Source organism: Plutella xylostella, chromosome 15 (genome assembly GCF_932276165.1).
Source record: "Plutella xylostella chromosome 15, ilPluXylo3.1, whole genome shotgun sequence".
Lineage (NCBI taxonomy): Eukaryota > Metazoa > Arthropoda > Insecta > Lepidoptera > Plutellidae > Plutella > Plutella xylostella.
The window spans coordinates 313,844-333,382 of NC_063995.1; the positions used below are offsets into that span (position 1 = coordinate 313,844).

Sequence of the window (19,539 nt, forward strand, 5' to 3'; positions counted from 1 at the left end):
CCGGTCAGCCTGCAGCGGCAGCCAGCAGCGCAACGCCATCCACTTGTTGTTACAACATATTCAATGAACCATAACATTACCAATACATATCTTGTTTTACTATTCATTAGTTCAGTTGGAAATAACATTGCATATGTTTTTGTTTTCAGCCTTATGGAACAGAACCAAACATGTATCAGAACTATCAGACAAGTAATATGGCAGCACCTCCACAGCAGCCCCAGCAGTACTGGGCGCCACCAGCGCAGCCGCAGCCTGCGCCTGCTTACAACCAGCAGTATGGCCAGGTCTACCAGCAAGATTATGGTGCCAATAATGCCAATCAGGCCTACCCACAATACAACCAGAACTATGCCAACCAGACCTACAGCCAGGCTGCCCCGCAGCCTCCCTACCAACAGAACTACTATTCAAATCAGGCTGTGCAACAACAACAGAATTATGGCCAGCCCCCGGCTAATGTCAAACAGGATGGCTGGGAGGACAACTGGGACTGGGGCTGGGAGGACTCCGCCAAGCAGCAGGGCCTGGCACAGCAGCAGGTAGCCCCGCCACACTCCCTGCCACAACAGCCACCTGCTTTCAACAATGCCAATGTTATTGAGGAGAGTTTCTCATCCTCCAACACTTGGAATTGGGCCATGGAAGATAAGAAGGAGGCAGCGGGTGTGCCAGCCCCCGCCCTCGCAGCGCCGGCCGCTCAGCCCCCCGCACCCGCTCCTGCGCCGGTGCCGCCCGGCGCCACGCCCGACCAGCTCAGCCGCGCCGCCAGCGCCACTAGTGAACACAACAGCCAAAGAAGTGCCAGCAACCAATCAGCACAGAGTGCGGCCGAGGAGGTCAGAACACTGAATGATAAAGAAATCATCAAGGAAAGGTTACCAACTCTAGCTCTAGGAAAGAGGTTCCATTTAGAAAATTTAACACCTCAATGGTCTATAGAGTCCCAGATGTCCCAGGAGTCTAGTGATGGAGTGCAAACTCACTCTGAGAGCACCTACCTGAGCGAGAATCAATCTAGGAATTCAAATTCAAGTCCTGTGAATGCAGAAAATTACAATTCACACTCAGGTTTTGAAGTAAATAATGCAGAATGGGCCCAACACTCGCCCGAGGAGCTCACTCAAACTGATAACAGTCAAACAAATTATATCCAGGAGGATCATGAGGACATAGCTAGCTCACTGCAGGAGATGAGTATTGCCAGCCGGGACACCCCGTCCGTGACCTCAGCACACTCCATGCACGAAGAGCGGCCGGCGCCGGAGCCAGCCCCGCCCCCCGCTGTCGCCCCGCCCCCTGCTGCAAACCCGCCCCCCGATGCCGCCCAGCCCCCTGCTGCTGCCCTGCCCCCCGCGGTAGCCGCGCCACCTGCAGTGGCTCCCCCTCTGGCTACAGCGCCGCCACAAAACGCGCCGCCGCTGCTGCCGCCTCCACCCACGTCAGCCCCGCAACCACTGCCTCCGCCATCTACATCGAACCTCAACATGGCTGCCGGGACCAATCCCTTCAAGAATGCTGGCGGGTTCTCGCATAAGCCCGCATCTATGAGCAGCGCCGCGCCGTCGCCCAGCCCCTTCGTGCAGGTGGACGACGCCGCGCCGCCGCCGCTGGCGCGCCTGGAGTCGCCGGCGGCCGTGGCGCGCGCGCAGCCCCCGCCCGCGCAGTACGGGGCCAACCTGGAGACCACGCCCGACAACTCCGAGCGGCCGGACGCGCCCCCCGCGCCGCGCCGCGCCCCCGCGCCCCGCGCCGCCCCCCCGCCCCCCGACAACCTAGAGGTGGCGCCGCAGCACGACCGCAACCAGTACCTGCAGACCGCGCACCTCTCCGACTACGAGAACACGGACTTCAGCGGCCCCGCGCCGCCGCCCGGCCTGCGCCGCATGGTGCTGGGCCAGCACGAGGGCGCGGGGGGCGAGGGGCCGCCGCCCGGCCTGGCGCGCATGGTGCCCGGCCAGACCACGGAGCGCGGCTACGAGGGCGGCTACCCGGACCGCCGGGCGGACGGCCAGCCCACGGACTACGGCGCCGCGCCGCGCCAGTACCCCTCCTACGCGCCGCCCTCCTACAGCCCCGAGCAGCGCGTGGTGACGGGCGGCGCGCTGGAGTACCCCGCGCCGCCCGCCGCCGACCAGCGCGAGGGCGCCGTGGAGGGGGAAAACCTGCAGGACGCGGGCCCCGCGCCCCCCGCCCCCGCCGCCGACCCCGCGCCGCCCTCGCGCCGCCACTCCGCCGCGCGCACGAGCGGCGAGGACTCGGAGCGCGCGCCGCGGCGGGAGCGGGACGCGGCGCGGGGCGCGGGGCGGGAGGGTGGGCGCGACGCCCGCCACGCGCGCGACGACCGCTCGCCCGACCGCCGCCGCGACCGCGACCGCGACCACCGCCCGCGCGACGACAGCGCCGAGCGCCGCCGCCGCCGCCGCCGCGCCGGACGCAAGTACGACACCGAGGACACCGACTACTACAGCGACCGCGAGCGCGACCGCAGGTACACAAGCCACACATCTGTCTAGCACACACTACACACTAATCATGCAAATAACTAATTCGTTTGTTACATTGTTGCAGGCGGTACCGCGAGGGCTCGTACGCGTCGAAGCCGCCGCGGCCCGAGGACAAGGAGCGCCGCCACCGCGACGAGCGAGACCGCACGCGCCGGTACAACACCGCCGAGCGGGACGGAGCTAGTCGCTACACCGCCGAGCGGGACGGAGCTAGCCGCTACGGCACGGTGGAGCGAGACAGGAGATACGAGGACGAGCGGGACGGGGGCAGCCGCCGCCGCTCGGACCGCGACCGCGACCGCTACCAGCGCAAGTACCGCGACATCGACCCCGGGAACAAGTACGGGAACATCAGGAAGGAGGAGGACGAGCGGCGCAGAGGTAAATAACATTGTTTATTTTTAAAGCTTAACTTTTGAGGAGAGGTATCGAAAAGGTTGATCCATATCCCCATAAATTTTGTACTTTAAGAAAGATTAACTATATGTATGTTTTAAAACAATTTATATTTCCAGTCGTAACATTCTCGCCAGAGACATACACAGATAGTAACGACAAAAATGAAGGTAGATCAGATCTAGGGCTCCTTAGGTTTTGTTAGAGGAGCCCTAGCTCGGTGTTCGGTGTGCGTCGCGCGTACATAAATCACTAATAAACAATGCATGTCACTACATTTCCGAGTAACACTTTTGCTTACGACACAAAGCTCACTAGAATGTTTTCATGTTTTGTGAAATTATTCATGCTTGTTTTATGAATAAGTGACTGTCAATTGTCTTTTGGTGTTTTGCATTTCTACGTGATTGAAACAAAGTAAACTTAAATGGCTGACGCATTAATTATTGGCGAAAACGAATTCGTAATATTGTTGTTATGCCTTAGCGGCCATAATCCACACGCAATTTATGTGATTTTGTTAAAATATGTGTAGAATAAACTAAATAAGGTAGACTTCATTTCTTATACAACATACATTTAAATCATCAGGTCTAATAATATTTACTGTAAAGCCGAAGGTCCACTGCCGACTAAACTAATAAGTTAGTTCGCATAGTTGGGCCAGTTTTTCATGCATAGTACATAGTTTGCGGTGGTCGCACGCTTATGAGAAACTGGCTCAACTGAGTAAACTAACTTAGTTTAGCCGGCAGTGGACTTTGGCTTAACACCCACCAAAGTGCATCTCTTATTGTTGCCATCCAATCGATTCATTCAACTTTTTAACTCTGCCGATAGCCCTCGCCTCATCGTTCAACAGACTAGTGTTCTTGTTACAATGTTAACTTCGACAATTCCTGCAGGCGATGTGTCGCCGCCGTCGCGGCCGCACTCGCGCGAGGCGCCCACCGACGACGACCTCAACGCCAGCGCCAGCCTGCGCCGCCGCCACCGCCGCCGCCCCAACTACGACCGTGAGTGCATTGCACGTTGTGTCCTAGCTAGTAGAGTCCACTATCCCGCAACCAGCCGCCACCGCCGCCGCCGCCGCCCGAACTACGACCGTGAGTGCACGTTGTGTCCTAGCTAGTAGAGTCCACTATCCCGCAAGCAGCCGCCACCGCCGCCGCCCCAACTACGACCGTGAGTGCACGTTGTGTCCTAGCTAGTAGAGTCCACTATCCCTCAACCAGCCGCCACCGCCGCCGCCCCAACTACGACCGTGAGTGCACGTTGTGTCCTAGCTAGTAGAGTCCACCACAGACTACTTAGAAGAACTAACGTTCAGACCGCCATGTCGCATACTTTGTCTTCAATTCAATTTCTTGTTTTGTATGGCACTTGTACTGTGCGTGACTAGCACAGTAAAATCCGCCAATATCATGTGTTGAAATAGGAAACAGTAGAGCAAGTTAAAATGTACGGTGGTATTTATGACTCTACATTCAAAATAATCACGTACCTTGGCTTGATGAAGTTTTTAACACATACTAATATTACATTTATTATAGTTACAGTTTTATTATGTTAGTTTTAATAAATCTACTAAGAATATTTACAATGGGAGTATTTACATGGGTTAGGAGGAAGTTAGTATTAACCGGACGAGGAAAGGAAGGGGGCAAGATGTCGTATAAGGAGAGCTGATGATTGGGACATTGTAGTAAAATATGGTCAGCAGAACCATCATCGAGTCCACATTCACATAGGGAGCTATCTCGAACCCGGATCTTGGCTAAGTGCACCGGGGTGCACGCATGTCCTAGTCGTAGACGACAAATAGTAGAGATTACGCGTTTTTCCAGATGCTTCGCTTTGAAAAACCAAGGTTTTATTGGAATATTGGGCTGGATGCTGGCAAAATGTTTTCCCTTAATTTGCTTGGAGGAGTCCCATGTCGTTTTCCAGGCTTTGTCTAACTTTGGTTTGGCGAGAGTAGCAAGGTCGTGGGAATAATTATGGTACCGTGTAAGAGAGCCGAACTGAACTGCTTCTCGAGCGCAAGAATCTGCCGCCTCGTTACCAAGAATACCACTATGGCCGGGGATCCAAGCAATTACAACTTCAAAATTTTGTACGTGACAGCGGTAAAGGGCCTCTCTGATTTTAAGAATAATTGGGAATTTTGACTTGCTGCGGAATGGGCAAGAAAGAATTGCATGTATACAACTGGATGAATCCGATAGGATTAAGGATTTTCGAAGCTTGTGGGACTCAACGTAGAGGACAGCCTCTAAAATGGCCGTAGCTTCGCCTGTGAATACAGACGTTTCTGGGGGACACTTATAATTGAGAATTATATTGTATTTGGGAATCCAAACGGCCACTCCAACATTACCGTTTTCTGATAATTTAGAAGCATCAGTGAAGATAGTTAACCACGAATTCCAATGATTATGGATGATATTATTGAACGTTTTGTTAGCAGCCGGAGACTCTTTATCAACACCCAAGTTTTCGACAACCATGGGGCGAAATATTAGAGCCTCATATGGGGATGCAAAAATTGGATTGTGGTCGAACATTATGGTTGGGTTGTTTAGTTTTGAATAGCTAATAAGACTTTTAAGGAGACAAGGAAGATTTGATGAGGTTTCGGATTGATCCACTTGTGCAGATACTGAAAGACGTTTAAGAGTGTTAAGTTTGTAAATTAAAGGATGACTGTTGTACTGAATGAATCTATTAAAATATCTATCACAGAGGTACTGTCTACGTAAAGAAAGAGGTGGGTCTACACATTCCACCTGAAGAGCATTGGTAGGGGTGGATTTCATTGCACCTAGTATGATGCGGAGGCATTTGTATTGAATTTTATCGAGTCTTGCCATAGCTGCCCTGTTACATGGGTCTAAAATAAAACAGGCATAATCCAAGTGACTCCGTACGATGGCATTATATAAAAGCTTTTGCGAATATGGGTGGGAACCCCACCATACGCCAGATAATGATCTTAAAATGTTTATACTTTTTTCACATTTTTGGGCTATATAATTAAGGTGTGGGATACCAGTCAGTCGCGTGTCTAGGATAACTCCCAGGAATTTAACCTTATTATGGACTGGAATCTGATCCTCTCCAATAACTATATCAATGTCCGGGATTGACCTTTTCTTAGTGAAAACCACAGTTGAGGACTTGGGCACTGATAGAGATAGGCCATGTTCTGATAACCAGTCCGCTAAGTACCTAAGAGCAAGGTTTAATCGCTCTGTAGATTCAGAGATGGAATCGCTGGAGTAATAAAGGGCTAAATCATCAGCATACTGAAGAATCTCACAGAAACAATCAACAGATTTTTCCAGTTCAGAAGTATAGATACTGTAGAGGAGGGGGCTTAATACCGATCCCTGAGGAAGTCCTTTCCATATGGTTTTGGGGGAAATATTAGGGGAGTTAGGGCATTTAATAATGATGGCTCTTTCCATGAGTAGATTGCATACAAAACGTGTCAGCTTCGGCGGAATGCTCAGCTGGTGCATTTTCTGCCTGAGTATCGGAAGAAGGACGTTATCATATGCGGATGCTACATCCAGGAAAACACCGACTAAATATTCTTTTCTTTTAAATGCAATTTGAATATCGGTTACGAGGATAGATAGGCTATCCAGAGTACTCAAGCCTTTTCGGAAGCCAAATTGAGATTTGGCTAAGACTCCTCTCGACTCGACGATCCACTCTAACCTGTTTTTCATCATGTGCTCCATGACTTTACACAATGCTGACGATAAGGCGATTGGGCGGCGAGAATTGGGGTCAGTAGGGTCCTTACCGGTCTTTAATAAAGGGATAATTATCTGTTTATTCCAAGAATCCGGGACTGTGCCGAATTCAAAGAAGAAATTAACAAGTTCCAAGTAGTAGCGCTTGATCTTAGAGCTAGATTTCGAGAGAAGAGAATAGGGTATACCATCAATGCCCGGGGAGGAATCGGAAAGACCAGTTAAAGCTGAGTCGAGTTCATCGTATGAAAAAGGAGAATCCATACTATTTGAGGATAGAAGAAGAGTGGGGGTGGACGGCAGGGAATCGAAATTAGGGACAAAGGGAGGGGCTAATCTGTTACTGAACCCTTCAAGCCATAAAGAGGGGTCATTGGAAGATACGTCGTGAGTGGTAAGGGACCCACGGAATCTTTTGATGTTTCTCCATATTAAGGTGTTAGGGGTCATAGGGGATAGGTTTTCACAGAATTTAATCCAGCCCTGTTTCTTTTTTTTGGAAAGCAACCTTTTGGCAAAAGCTGCTTTTCGTTTGTAATTAACAAAATTTTCCATTGTCATTGATGAAATATACCCATTTTCAGCTTCATTTCTTTGGTTCACAGCATCTGTACAATCAGAGTCCCACCAAGGTGGAGATAATCTGAACCTTTTCCGGGATTTACGAGACTGAGCAGATGATGTTAGTGCCTCTTCAAATTTATTATAATTTTCTGTAAAATTGCTTTCAGAGATGGGAGGAATCGAGTTCAATTTATTTTCTACTGAAGAAATGAAGTCATCCCATTTGTCTTTACCCACTTTATACTTGGGGAAAGGAGAGGAATCTGTAGCAATAGAGGGTCTGTTGGATATAGACATTAATATGGGATAGTGGTCACTGCCATATGTATTAGGGAGAACAGACCAGGAAGTTGAGGATGAAAGAGAGGGGGAGCAAAAAGACAAATCTACAGCGCTTTTGGGGTTCTGGGTAGGGAGAACCCGACGTGTGGGGGATCCATCATTTAGAAGGCAGACATTTAGGTCGTCGAAAATATCTAAAAGAGCGATAGAGAAAGCGTCACTATAATAGGAACCCCACGATATGTGGTGACCATTAAAATCACCCATACAGAGAATTGGACTGGGAAGAGAGGAAATTGTACTATAAAGGGAAGGAAGAATGGAAGGATGGGGATCAGGGATGTACACGGACACGAAAGTAATGCTGAAGACTCTTAGAGCAACAGCATTAAATTCCCGCCCGTGCATAGGAAGAGGAATTGAATAAAATGGGAGAGAGCGCTTTACTAGTAAAGCACTACCTGCATATCCGTCATCTCTGTCATCCCGAAGGCACGAGTAACCCGGGATCCGAAATCGGCTACCGGGCACCAGCCATGTCTCGGAGATGGCAACGATGATTGGATTAAATTGGTCTAAAAGTTGTAGAAGTTCAGATTTCTTTCGCCGCAGGCTCTGGGTGTTCCACTGAAGGACTTGAGCCATAGTTGTTATTGTTCATATTTACTAGTTGATTTAGTTTTTCAGCTACGTTGGGCGGTATTGAGTCATTGAATTTTGATATTATACAAATGACTGTGGAAAGAAGCATTTCGATGTCATTTGGCGTGATGGGAGAGGCTGTGTTGGTCATTAGCAAGTGACCATTAGGAAATGAGGATGGGATCTCGGATACAATTCGTTGGTGAGCTTGCTTATCGTAGCCCTTGCCCACTGGAGAGCGAGGACGTCGGGGGGTAAACACTGTTTTTCTGTACGAGATTTGATTTTGTGGTGGCGACTTTACCTGAGAGGGGGTAGATGTTGTCAAAGGGGGAGAGGAAGAAGCTACTGATGCGTATGATTTCCTTGTGGTGGGGACACGGGATGCTGCTTCAGAAAAAGATATATTTTCCTGGGCCATTAGTAGTTTCATTGCCCTCTGTCTAGATTTTTCGGGACAATTGGTGGAATTGGAGAAATGTGTGTCAGTACAGTATACACAGGAAGCATTTTCTTCAGATACCTCGCATGACTCGCCCAAGTGAGGACCAGAGCATTTGTAGCAACGGGGCTTTGATCTGCATTGGGCTTGGACGTGACCATATCTAGAGCAAGCTAGACATATTATTGTTGGGTAATGGTATATTTCGACATCAGTAGCCACGTGATATGAATATATCTTGTCAGGAAGAATTTGGCCTCTAAATGTGAGAACTACAGATTGGGTTGGGACCCATGTCGAGATTCCGTCACTTCTTATTTTGCGGTTCATTCTTCGAGCTTTTAGAACAATTCCGCAGTTATGTGGGAGTTCTAGCGATGCGACAAACTCGTCCATGGACATATCCAGCGGGACTTGCTTGACGACACCCATTCGAGTTATGTTAAAGGTCGGGATTGACGCTTTGTAACCGTTATCTTTCAGGGCAGGGTTTTGTAGAAAGAGGTTGGCATCTTCAGCAGTGCGAAATTCCACCGCCACTCGGTTTCGTCCTACACGCTTTACGCCATCGCGAACAATGTTGTTTATTTTATTTTGGTGGAGGAACTGACCAAATTTAATCGGTTTAATTGAGATGCTGGAGGCTGGGTGAGATTCCTCGCGAGTTACGTGCACCAGAAATGGACCTGCATCTTCTTGATTGTAAGTCCTGTCAGTACCAGTTAAGGACGAGTGCGTGTAGATGGTTTGAATGGACGCAGAAGCAAGATCCGGGCTCGTTATGGCCTTTTTTCGGGCGTCTAAATCATTATTCTCTCCTAAACGACGTTTCCTGTTGAGTTCTGGAGTGGACTCCGAGAATAAAGGAGGAGAGTTGTCTATAACTAAAACAGCTTCGTCCGTACCGGTATCCGGGGGATCCGGGGGTCGGTCAGAAAAATGCTCCATCTGGGATAAGCCCAGATGGGGCAGAAAACAACACAAAAACTACTTACCCACTGCTACAAGGGTTAGTAAACACAAAATACACTAATTACTGACTAAATCCAGCGAAGGTAACAGAAAGAAGTGGATAGAAAAACCCGAAATTCCAAACCACGTGTGTCCTAGCAACAACATGAAAACGGAATCCATACTTTGTCTTGGCATCATTGCAAGAATTGATCATGACATTTTTATTTTTTTAAGGTGCTCGGTTTTTTTTTTTTTTTGGCTGAGGAATCAAAATTTTCAGCCTTAATATATAACCGAGCACCCTACGGTTTGAAATCGGGCATTTTCCTTATGGCCAATATTTCCAATCGCCAGACATTAATTTGTTCCTAGGAATAAATGTGCTGTCCGGCGATTGAAAATACGGCCCATTCAAAAATAAATACATTACGGGAGATAGGTATAATTAAAACAAAATGATTATTTAAATAGTTTTTTATTTTACTAAAATACTACTACATACCCTTAACTTCAAGGCATGCCATTTTATTTGGTGGTTGTGCATATGAATGGTCAATGTGGCGCTTCTTGGAATAACTATGATCTGTTGTCTTCTTGGCATCTGAAAATTAGAAAACATTAATACAAATCAAAGTTAAATAAAAATTACTTGTTAATTATGACATTAAACGAAAATGCATGTTGAAGGACGATTGATTTTGAAATACGCATCGTCAATAATTCATCATGAATTCAGCAACACCTACCTGTTTCTGTAAGGACCGGTGACGGATGTCCTGAGGAAATCTCCAAGTCAGTAAACAAGGATGGATAGGCATCACCCTTCAAACGATTAGTCATCGGGTTAACAAACCTCTGTTCAAAATGTTTATGGCACACAAACATGTTCGTGGTGATTATTTCACCAATATTTTCGTAACCTATGCACTTTAACCACCGGTTTTTGCTGTCCTCTGCAGCGGGTAATTTATGCAATTTAACGTCCTGTCGTTTATTATTGCAAACGGCACACAACACTTTCGAAACATTGCCGAAAATTTACACGATATTGCACAAATTGTGGATTTAAAGAGGCGGAAATTAATCGACGCAAGCACTTCTCAACAACAATAAGCAATGGCGGCCTGGCGTGCTGGCTGTCACTGTCATGCAAATTCTCAATGGCGCCCGAATATTGGAGGGGGTGAAGTACGAGGAGGGGAACGAAATGTCATATTCGATTCTTGCAGTGTCATTTTTTAAGGACCGTTTTTAGGGTTCCGTAGCCAAAATGGCAAAAACGGAACCCTTATAGTTTCGTCATGTCCGTCTGTCCGTCTGTCCGTCTGTCCGTCTGTCACAGCCGATTTACTCGGAAACTATAAGTACTACAGTGATGAAATTTGATGGGAATATGTGTTGTATGAACCGCTACAAAAATATGACACTAAATAGTAAAAAAAAGAATTGGGGGTGGGGCCCCCCATACATGTAACTGAGGGATGAAATTTTTTTTTTCGATGTACATACCCGTGTGGGGTATCAATGGAAAGGTCTTTTAAAATGATATAAAGTTTTCTAAAAAACATTTTTCTTAAAGTGAACGGTTTTTGAGATATCAGCTCTCAAAGTCGTAAAAAGTATGTCCCCCCCCCTCTATTTTTATAACTACGGGGTATAAAATTCTAAAAAAAATAGAGGTGATGTATGCTAATTAACTCTTTCAACGATTTTTGGTTTGATCAAAGTATCTCTTATAGTTTTTGAGATAGGTTGATTTAACTGTAATTTTGCTGCTACGGAACCCTTTGTGCGCGAGCCCGACTCGCACTTGGCCGGTTTTTTTTTGCTTGACATAACCTGGCGTGGAGTCCACTATCCCTCACCCAGCCGCCACCGCCGCCGCCCCAACTACGACCGTGAGTGTGCCCTGTGTCCTAGCTAGTAGAGTCCACTATCCCGCAAGCAGCCGCCACCGCCGCCGCCCCAACTACGACCGTGAGTGTGCCCTGTGTCCTAGCTAGTAGAGTCCACTATCCCGCAAGCAGCCGCCACCGCCGCCGCCCCAACTACGACCGTGAGTGCACGTTGTGTCCTAGCTAGTAGAGTCCACTATCCCTCAACCAGCCGCCACCGCCGCCGCCCCAACTACGACCGTGAGTGCACGTTGTGTCCTAGCTAGTAGAGTCCACTATCCCGCAAGCAGCCGCCACCGCCGCCGCCCCAACTACGACCGTGTGTGCGCCCTGTGTCAACTACATCCCATTTCACGGGTAAAGACATCTGACAGAACCCTTATATCATTCGAATAAGGGTAGTTTTTGTTGGAATCAAATGTTTTTCCCCGTCGAATGGGATATATTCCGCTACCGCACGCTAGTACCTCACGTTACTAAACATCAAGTACATATTCGCCAGATTTTGGACCTTCGCCTTATCGGAACATAATCCTTCTGCGTTACACGAAAGCGCCCATTGCGAATCGCTTTTTGCTGCCGTTGAATCTCCGTTTCATCTATAATGATGTCTTAAGTTTTATGCGGTTTTATCTGGTTACTCAACAATACTGTTTCTCCCGCAGCGTACATGGAGCTGTCGGACCCGTACGAGCTGCAGCGGCGCCAGTACGAGTACTACGAGCAGCTGCGCCGCAGCGACCCCGCCGCCTACATGCAGGTAACATTGTGCTTCTGACTGAATGTCGATCAGCCGGATGTCAATCTCATTAGCCAGTCGACACGGCTGCCGCAGGCTCATGAGCCGGATCCACAACAGACGATCCAACACAAATCGGTGATGACCCCACCCGGGGATCTAACCTGGGATAGGAGCTGGTCTAATATTTCCACGCATCGACTGCGAGTTTCAACTATAATGTACATGTAGGATCCTTTAAAGCTGGTCTAGCTTCAGAGCCGCGAGCACAGGATTTACTATTTTCGAATCTACACAAACATATGGAAAAAACAAATGCCACTTTTGGAACTAACAAATTTGCCTTACATTTTGACAGTGACATTTGATGATACGCAACGTAAACGGAGGTTTCGAATCCTGTGCTCGCGGCTCAGATCTTTTTCCGTTCTAGATCCTTTCTCAATAGTATTTTTTTTGTCTCTGTAGTTTATATACATATTCGCAATGTAGTTTGATAGAAATTTAAATTTTGACAGTGTGAAATGATAACTACATAATTATTAATTTATTTCAGGTGTACCAGCAACTCATGGCAGGCGAGACGCCCTACATTCCGCCGCACAAGCTCTATCCATTAGGTAAGCCATAAGTAATACCATAGAAGATCTACCCAACAAACAATTATTATGTGATAGACCACATTCCAACAACTAGACGGTTTCTTATTCATATAGAATAGAATAGAATATAATATATTTATTGACAAAAACTTAGCCTATTATAACAACATTGTTTATGATCTAAAATCTAAATAAAGTAGAAGTAAGTAATCTTAAATAATAACGAGCTCATTCAAAATGTACATTACACAAGGTATCGACTGCATGAAATGGCCCTGGCAACCTACACTAGGAGACCCTGTATCGTACGAGCCAGTGTCTTTCATATAATATTATGATTTTATTACCCAGGCTACGGCCCGCTGAGCCGCGCGGAGGAGTCCCGCGGCTCCGTGCACTCGGGCCGCTCCAGTGCCAACGGGCTCGCCGGCAAGGACACGTGAGTACATCGCCGTAGAGTGCATTCTGCATTGACGCGCCCGGCTGCGGGGGGATAGCTGATAGTGTAGATTACAACATTTTGAAAGCATTTCTGTGTAATGTAACGTTCTTACGAATGGGTGAAGTGAACTAACAAGTGTTGGCTCAAAAGGACACGTATCCAGGGCCGTTAAACCTAATATAAAAAAATATCTTACGAATGGTACAATACAGGCAAAAGCATGACCAAGAGCTTGTAAAAGGATGATACACTAGAACATAAAATCAGAGAGCGGCTCGTTGTTCTGTTACAAGTAAATGTTGTAGTCTATACTCAACTGACGGGACACTTTCGACTGTCATTTGTTCCTTTGAATTTTATGCAAAAGACAATAGAATCTAGTTTTGTTGGTACTTGCTTTACAATTAATTGGGCCAATAGGATGGCGCTATTGGAATGGGCGTGTTCCTATTGGTGATCGATGTGTTCTAAAGGACAGTCGGAAGTGTGTGTGGAATTTTGAAAGCTTCGTTTGGCACGCTTGATATTTAACTGAGCATTACTGGCATTATTTTAACAAAATACATTGCGCCCACAATATGTATTCAACTCATACCGTGTATATTTATTTGGTAGCAACAGGAGCTAACAGTGAAAAACGTATAAAATTAATCTAAAAATTTAACCTTTTTGCTTTACAAGGTGTATGAGTTGAATTGGTTTGAACACGAACTGTGATCGAATAACAAAATGTTCCTAAATGTAGGTACTCATCATCCTAACTTTATTGATTACCATTTTATACCGTTCTTTTTTTTATCAACAAACCTTGTTTCTTGATACTCTTGTTAGTTCATTTAACTAATTTCATTTTATGTGCATTTTGTTATTCACCTACACAATTTACTTTATTTTCATGTGCATATTTCTATTTATTGAACTATTTATTATTAGAAATTCAAAATACACAGTTTAGTATTGAATTCCTAGTTATAAGAAGTTACATAAAGAATTTGGATAATTATTTTAATTTCATTTTACATTGGTTTTGATTTATTTGGAGTGTGTTTGTGGTTTTAGCACAATGAGTGATATATCAGTGCTTTGTGGATTATCCTCGGTAAATCTCCCACTTTGATGTAAGGAGGTCATTTCCACTTGGCAACATTTTGTATAAAAAAAAATTTTGACAATATTACTAGCTAAGCGTAACGACACGCTTTACTCAGTAACCAATATGTTTACACAGCCATAAATTAAAGTTTATTTGTAAATATTGAAGTAAATCGCTGTTCAGTGGTCAAAGCAAAGAACTGAGAGACTTCTTACACGAAGTGGGAGACGTGTGTGATCATGCTATGAGTGGACTATACAGAGTGAAGAAGCATAAGCGATACCAATTTACCAATACCGGAAAGCTGTGACAGAATATAGCCCGCAATCAGTTCAAGAAGTTCAGATTAAGATCGTGCAGACACTATCGAGTAAATGCCGCTTTAGGGCCAGTTAGCATCGCTTATTCTTCCCTGCTCTGAATAGTACACTATTCATATGGTGTACACACACGCACACACACACAAACACTCGGGTGTCGCACACAGTCGCAGCGAGGTGGCGGCGCGGCGGCGGCGGGACGCTCCTTCCGTGGCCACCGACTACTCTGACAGGTAACAACATAACTTGTTCAACAGGCATTTAACTTCAATTTAGAATGTACAGTTGGTTTTCCTTAAATGGCAATGATGGCAATTTTTATCGTGAACGTGACGTGAAATTACTCGATGAATTTTGAAGGGAAATTTTAGTTCTGCTACCGACCGCCAGGGGCGCTGTTCATATTTTCATACAAAATTACTCGATGAACTCTACTACACGTTCACGATGAAAATTCATGCTAAGGGGTCAGATAGGTTTACTGAATTGAAGATTGATGCCTTCTAAATTAGGTTCATTTGATGTTGTGGTGTAAGGTCTACTCGAGAATATAACTGAAACGAAACTTTTTTGAAGACTTTTCTTCAGTAGACCTTACTGTAATGAATATTCTTTATGGTGTGTACAATTTAGTTAGTATCTACAGATTGTAACAAAAGTGGTACATAAAGCCGAAACGGGACATTCTGAACGTTTGTTCTACGACTTGAGAAAAATGATTGCTTCACCCTATGGTTATGGAAGAAACTTTGTTCAGAATGACCCCCTCAGCCACTCCTTTTCGGCTTACTATACCACTTTTGTGACAACCTGTATAGTGACATAATACATTTGGTTTGCATTAGTATCATTTGTCGCCACATCGCATGTAGCCACCTCATCGCAACGTTGGGCACTGGATGTTGTTTGTGATAGCTATAAGATATTTGCAGTTATGGCTTGGAATTGGATCTTTCTTTGCTGGTTATGGGTTCGATTCCCGGAGCTTACTATAAATGGATATTCATGATGCTTTTGTTTATTATAAATGGATATTCTGTGTCCTATTATTGTTCCTTTACCATAAAGGAGAGTATTAAATTCTTCAATTTATTGTTTGTCTGGTATGTTTCTCTCCTCTTCTTATTGTCTTGTTGTCAAAGATTAATCAATAAGCATCTGTCAGATTAAGATGTTTCTTCCTATTTTCGAGTTTTTTTTATCGATTTACTATTTAATACTTTTGAAGCAATTTTATTTAGGGCAGATTTTTTAATAGTCAGATAAATGTTATCTGTCGAATAAAATAGTTGCTGTCACTGTCTAATACAAACATTCAGTCGCGACAGTATCAGAATTATTGCCTAGATATCTTTTATCTGGCCATTGAAAAATCAGCCCTTATAATAATAAATGATACCACAAACAGAGACTTGAACACGGACGCGTCGCTGAACCTGCAGCTGGACTCGTCCACGGTGCGCTCCGACCGCCTCACGCCATTCCGCTTCTCCACCGCACACGTTAAGGTACATATTGCAATGACAAGAGGTTTACAGCGCCATCTACATTAGACTAAAAAATGTTTCATGTTGTTGGTTAGCTTTGTAGGTATTTTAATAGTTTATTGTGTGATTAATGCAGCTAATAACTTCTTTTCTTAATTGAACTATCGATGAAGTGCATAATCTTACTCACTAATATTATAACCACGAAATCTCGTGTGTGTGGATTAAAACTACACGGCCTTTTTAATGAAATTTGCCATATAGCAAGCTTTACTCTGTATAAACAGAAAGGCAAATTCTTCTTATCAAATTCCCACAGGAAATCTTTAAACTTTAAGGCGAAGCAAATCCTGCAACAGCAGGATCTATATATTTTACACCCTAGCCCTTCACCACGACCCATCACGTCTCCTTCTAGTCCACCACGCTGGCCTAGTGCGGGTTGGTGGACCCTGTACTTTCATCCCCTAACTCTCTCCTTCCCCCTCCAGGGCAGCATACGAGGCACACGGCTGGTGCTGGTGCTGGCGGCCGGGCCGGTGGATGCTGCCTCCCCGGTGCGCCTGCTGGACGTGGCCGCCGCGCTGCAACACGACCCCGCGCACAGACAGCTTAGTGAATACCCGGGACCGCTCGTTAAAGGTACCCTAGTATACTAGCTACACTCTCACTACCAGGGCAGCCTACGCGGCACGCGGCTGGTGCTGGTGCTGGCAGCCGGCCCGGTGGACGCTGCCTCGCCTGTGCGCCTGCTGGACGTGGCCGCGGCTCTGCAACACGACCCCGGCCATCGCCAGCTTAGTGAATACCCGGGGCCGCTTGTTAAAGGTAATATTGGATGTCTGATGCCGTGGAAAAATCTATTTTTACCCGACTACAGCGAAGCAAAAAAGAAGTTTATGATTTTGACCGGTTTATAGGTATTTACATACACACCGGTCAAAATCACCTTATTTGTATGTAGATATTTTGAGCCGAAATCCAAAATAAGTTTGACAACCTTCTCATGAGCGACAGTCTCGCGGTGGTCTCGCGTGAAATAAATACCTAAGCTGTGACGATCTCAGGCCCGCTGCACTTATCCCCGGTCCGTTATCGACAAAGATAGACATAGCTGCGAGGTCTGATGAGTGATCGATGCTATGAAAAAAAGAAGTTATACTGTGGTGAAACTGGGGCTTCGTTATTTTCCTTTCTGCCTCCATCGTATTGCAGCAACCCTTACTAACTGACTTCCCCCCCTCCCCCGCAGGCGTGACTCACAAGAAGAGCGTGATCGAGTACTGCAGCGCCCGCGCAGCTGAGGCGAGCAGCGAGCAGCGCGACCCGCTCGGCCGCGCGCTGCTGTGGCGGCTGCTCGCGCTGCTGTTGACGCAGAACGGGGTATGTCTTATTCACACACATGTATAATCATTAGCAGCTAACAAAAGACTGCTGCTGAGTAAACGCTGTATAATGAGCTTAAAACGATGTCCTCGTCCTTCCTCATCCAACCAGTGAGCTGGATGATAAGCAACATTAGCTTGATCGTTGGCTCTTCTCATCTAATAGACTGAGAATTCATTCAGAGTCCAGTTTTTCAACATGAAAAATTAAGTTAAATGAGCTACTGCTAAAATTCTCTAGACCTTATTTATCGTTTTATCGTTAGATTAAATCAGGAACTTGAATCCTTCGGTCCGTCCTTATAATTAAATAACGAGGGTTGTGTATGTTCTTAGACGGTGGTGGGCGCGGACATCGCGGAGCTGCTGATGCAGAGCGCGCGCGACCACCCGCACCAGCCGCCCGCGCCCGCAGGCAAGCACGCCAGGAACGGTACGTAACACACGTGCCCGCACAATCATCACGACCCATCACGTCCCCACTGCTGGGTTACGGGTCTCCTTCCAATGAAGAAAGGGTTTTAGGTCTAGTTACCACGCTGGCCAAGTGCGGGTTGGTGGACCCCAACACAAGCAAGCTTGTGCTGAAACAGTTGTCGGGTAAGCCGGCAACCCGACTGTCAGATGTTTTCAAGCTGCCCGAAGGCCTCTGCCGATACAGCAACCGGGACCCACGGAACTGTGCCGTCCGAAGCACGGAAGTGACCAGAAAAGAAACACTTTAAATGGGTCGCTCATTCTATGGCTGACCGTACCATATGTTGCTTAACTTAATAGATTTCTTAGTGAGAATGTCCCAGGAGGTAAATTCACCTAGATAATTTTATTTAATTTATAGAAATCTTACTATGTGTTTGCTTCTGTTTGTTCTCCAATAAAGAAAATAAGAAAAATAAGAACCCCTGTTGCTTGCTTAACTCTTATGTATATCAATGCGAAAGTGTATTTCGTGTATAAATGTATAATGTTTGAATGTATTTATAATATAACTTGCCCGCACAGGTCGGTCGGGGTCGTCGCTGGGCTCGGAGCGCTCGCGGGACCGCTCCGCCGCCGCCTCGCCCGCGCTCGAGACCAACGACAACGACGCAGGTATGCGAGGAATTACCTATATATACATGTAGTACTGTAAGGTTGGGGGATTGGAGGCAGTTAAACACACGGATGGTTTACAGACGACTGACGTTTATTAGAATAAAAGAGTATACGAGTACATATCTATAATAGGTTATGCAGTGAATCATACAGTGATTCTGTCTTACTCTACACCTCCCCTGAATATTTAAAAAAATAAATGTTTACAAAGATAAATTTATTTTTTTAGTTTTACTCTTACTTAACAGTTTAAAAACAACAGTTTTGAATACAGTTCAGTTACACAGTATAACAAATACGATAATACAAGTAAACTTATTAACTATTGAGTATACAACTTAGTTCTATTTTTATGGATTACATCATTTTTACCATTTTTTATAATTTCTACATTAGGAGATACATCTTTTACAACTTGATATGGACCTGAGTATATGCTTTTAAACTTGTTTCCAACTTCATTTTTTATTAAAATTAAATCATTTGGTTTGTAAACAATTTGGTTCACTTTTTCGTCATACTTAACTTTTCTTGCAATTTTACTTTTTATTAAATTTTCTCTCTCTTCTTTCTGTGACTTTTGTAAACGATAACGAAGTTCTTGAGGGTAACTATCTATATTATATAATGGATCTACTGTATTTTTATTCAAATTACTAGGAAGGCAACATTTTTTACCAAAAACTAATTCATATGGAGTATAACCTGTTGCTGAATGAATCGATGTATTGTGTGAAAAACACCAAAACTGAAGCCAATCACTCCAAGACTCAGGGTGATTGTCAGTCTGAATACGAAGAAAGTTTCCTAAACTTTTATGAGAATTTTCCAGAGCACCAATACTTTGGTGGTGGTATGCAGTTGAATTCAATTGGTTTATCTGCAATAGAGTACACACTTCTTTGATGGTTGAGGACATAAACTCAGAAC

General features: G+C 45.6%; 1 protein-coding gene and 1 long non-coding RNA gene across 9 annotated transcripts in view; one reads left to right on the forward strand and one right to left on the reverse strand.

The window, feature by feature from the left end:
* LOC105397529 (protein transport protein Sec16A) overlaps positions 1 to 19,539 on the forward strand; it is a 41,723-nt gene that overhangs the window by 418 nt on the left and 21,766 nt on the right. For 5 of the 8 annotated variants that reach the window (XR_007267132.1, XM_048626125.1, XM_048626126.1 and 2 more), the window contains exons 2-13: positions 150 to 2,491; positions 2,572 to 2,888; positions 3,809 to 3,919; positions 12,112 to 12,206; positions 12,742 to 12,805; positions 13,139 to 13,226; positions 14,810 to 14,875; positions 16,051 to 16,150; positions 16,621 to 16,771; positions 17,382 to 17,512; positions 17,851 to 17,947; positions 18,517 to 18,606. Coding sequence is in view for 7 of the 8 variants with exons in the window: in XM_048626125.1 (XP_048482082.1) it covers positions 150 to 2,491; positions 2,572 to 2,888; positions 3,809 to 3,919; positions 12,112 to 12,206; positions 12,742 to 12,805; positions 13,139 to 13,226; positions 14,810 to 14,875; positions 16,051 to 16,150; positions 16,621 to 16,771; positions 17,382 to 17,512; positions 17,851 to 17,947; positions 18,517 to 18,606 (3,652 nt within the window). In the remaining variant the exon portion in view is untranslated. Of the gene's footprint in view, positions 1 to 149; positions 2,492 to 2,571; positions 2,889 to 3,808; positions 3,920 to 12,111; positions 12,207 to 12,741; positions 12,806 to 13,138; positions 13,227 to 14,809; positions 14,876 to 16,050; positions 16,151 to 16,620; positions 16,772 to 16,806; positions 16,958 to 17,381; positions 17,513 to 17,850; positions 17,948 to 18,516; positions 18,607 to 19,539 lie in introns of all 8 variants that reach the window. The other 3 variants (XM_048626124.1, XM_048626128.1, XM_048626127.1) reach the window with 3 other exon arrangements.
* LOC125489655 lies at positions 10,011 to 10,874 on the reverse strand. The gene is made up of 2 exons (XR_007267133.1): positions 10,298 to 10,874; positions 10,011 to 10,152 (listed from the first exon to the last, which is right to left on the reverse strand). It is a non-coding gene; the product is annotated as an uncharacterized LOC125489655 (long non-coding RNA).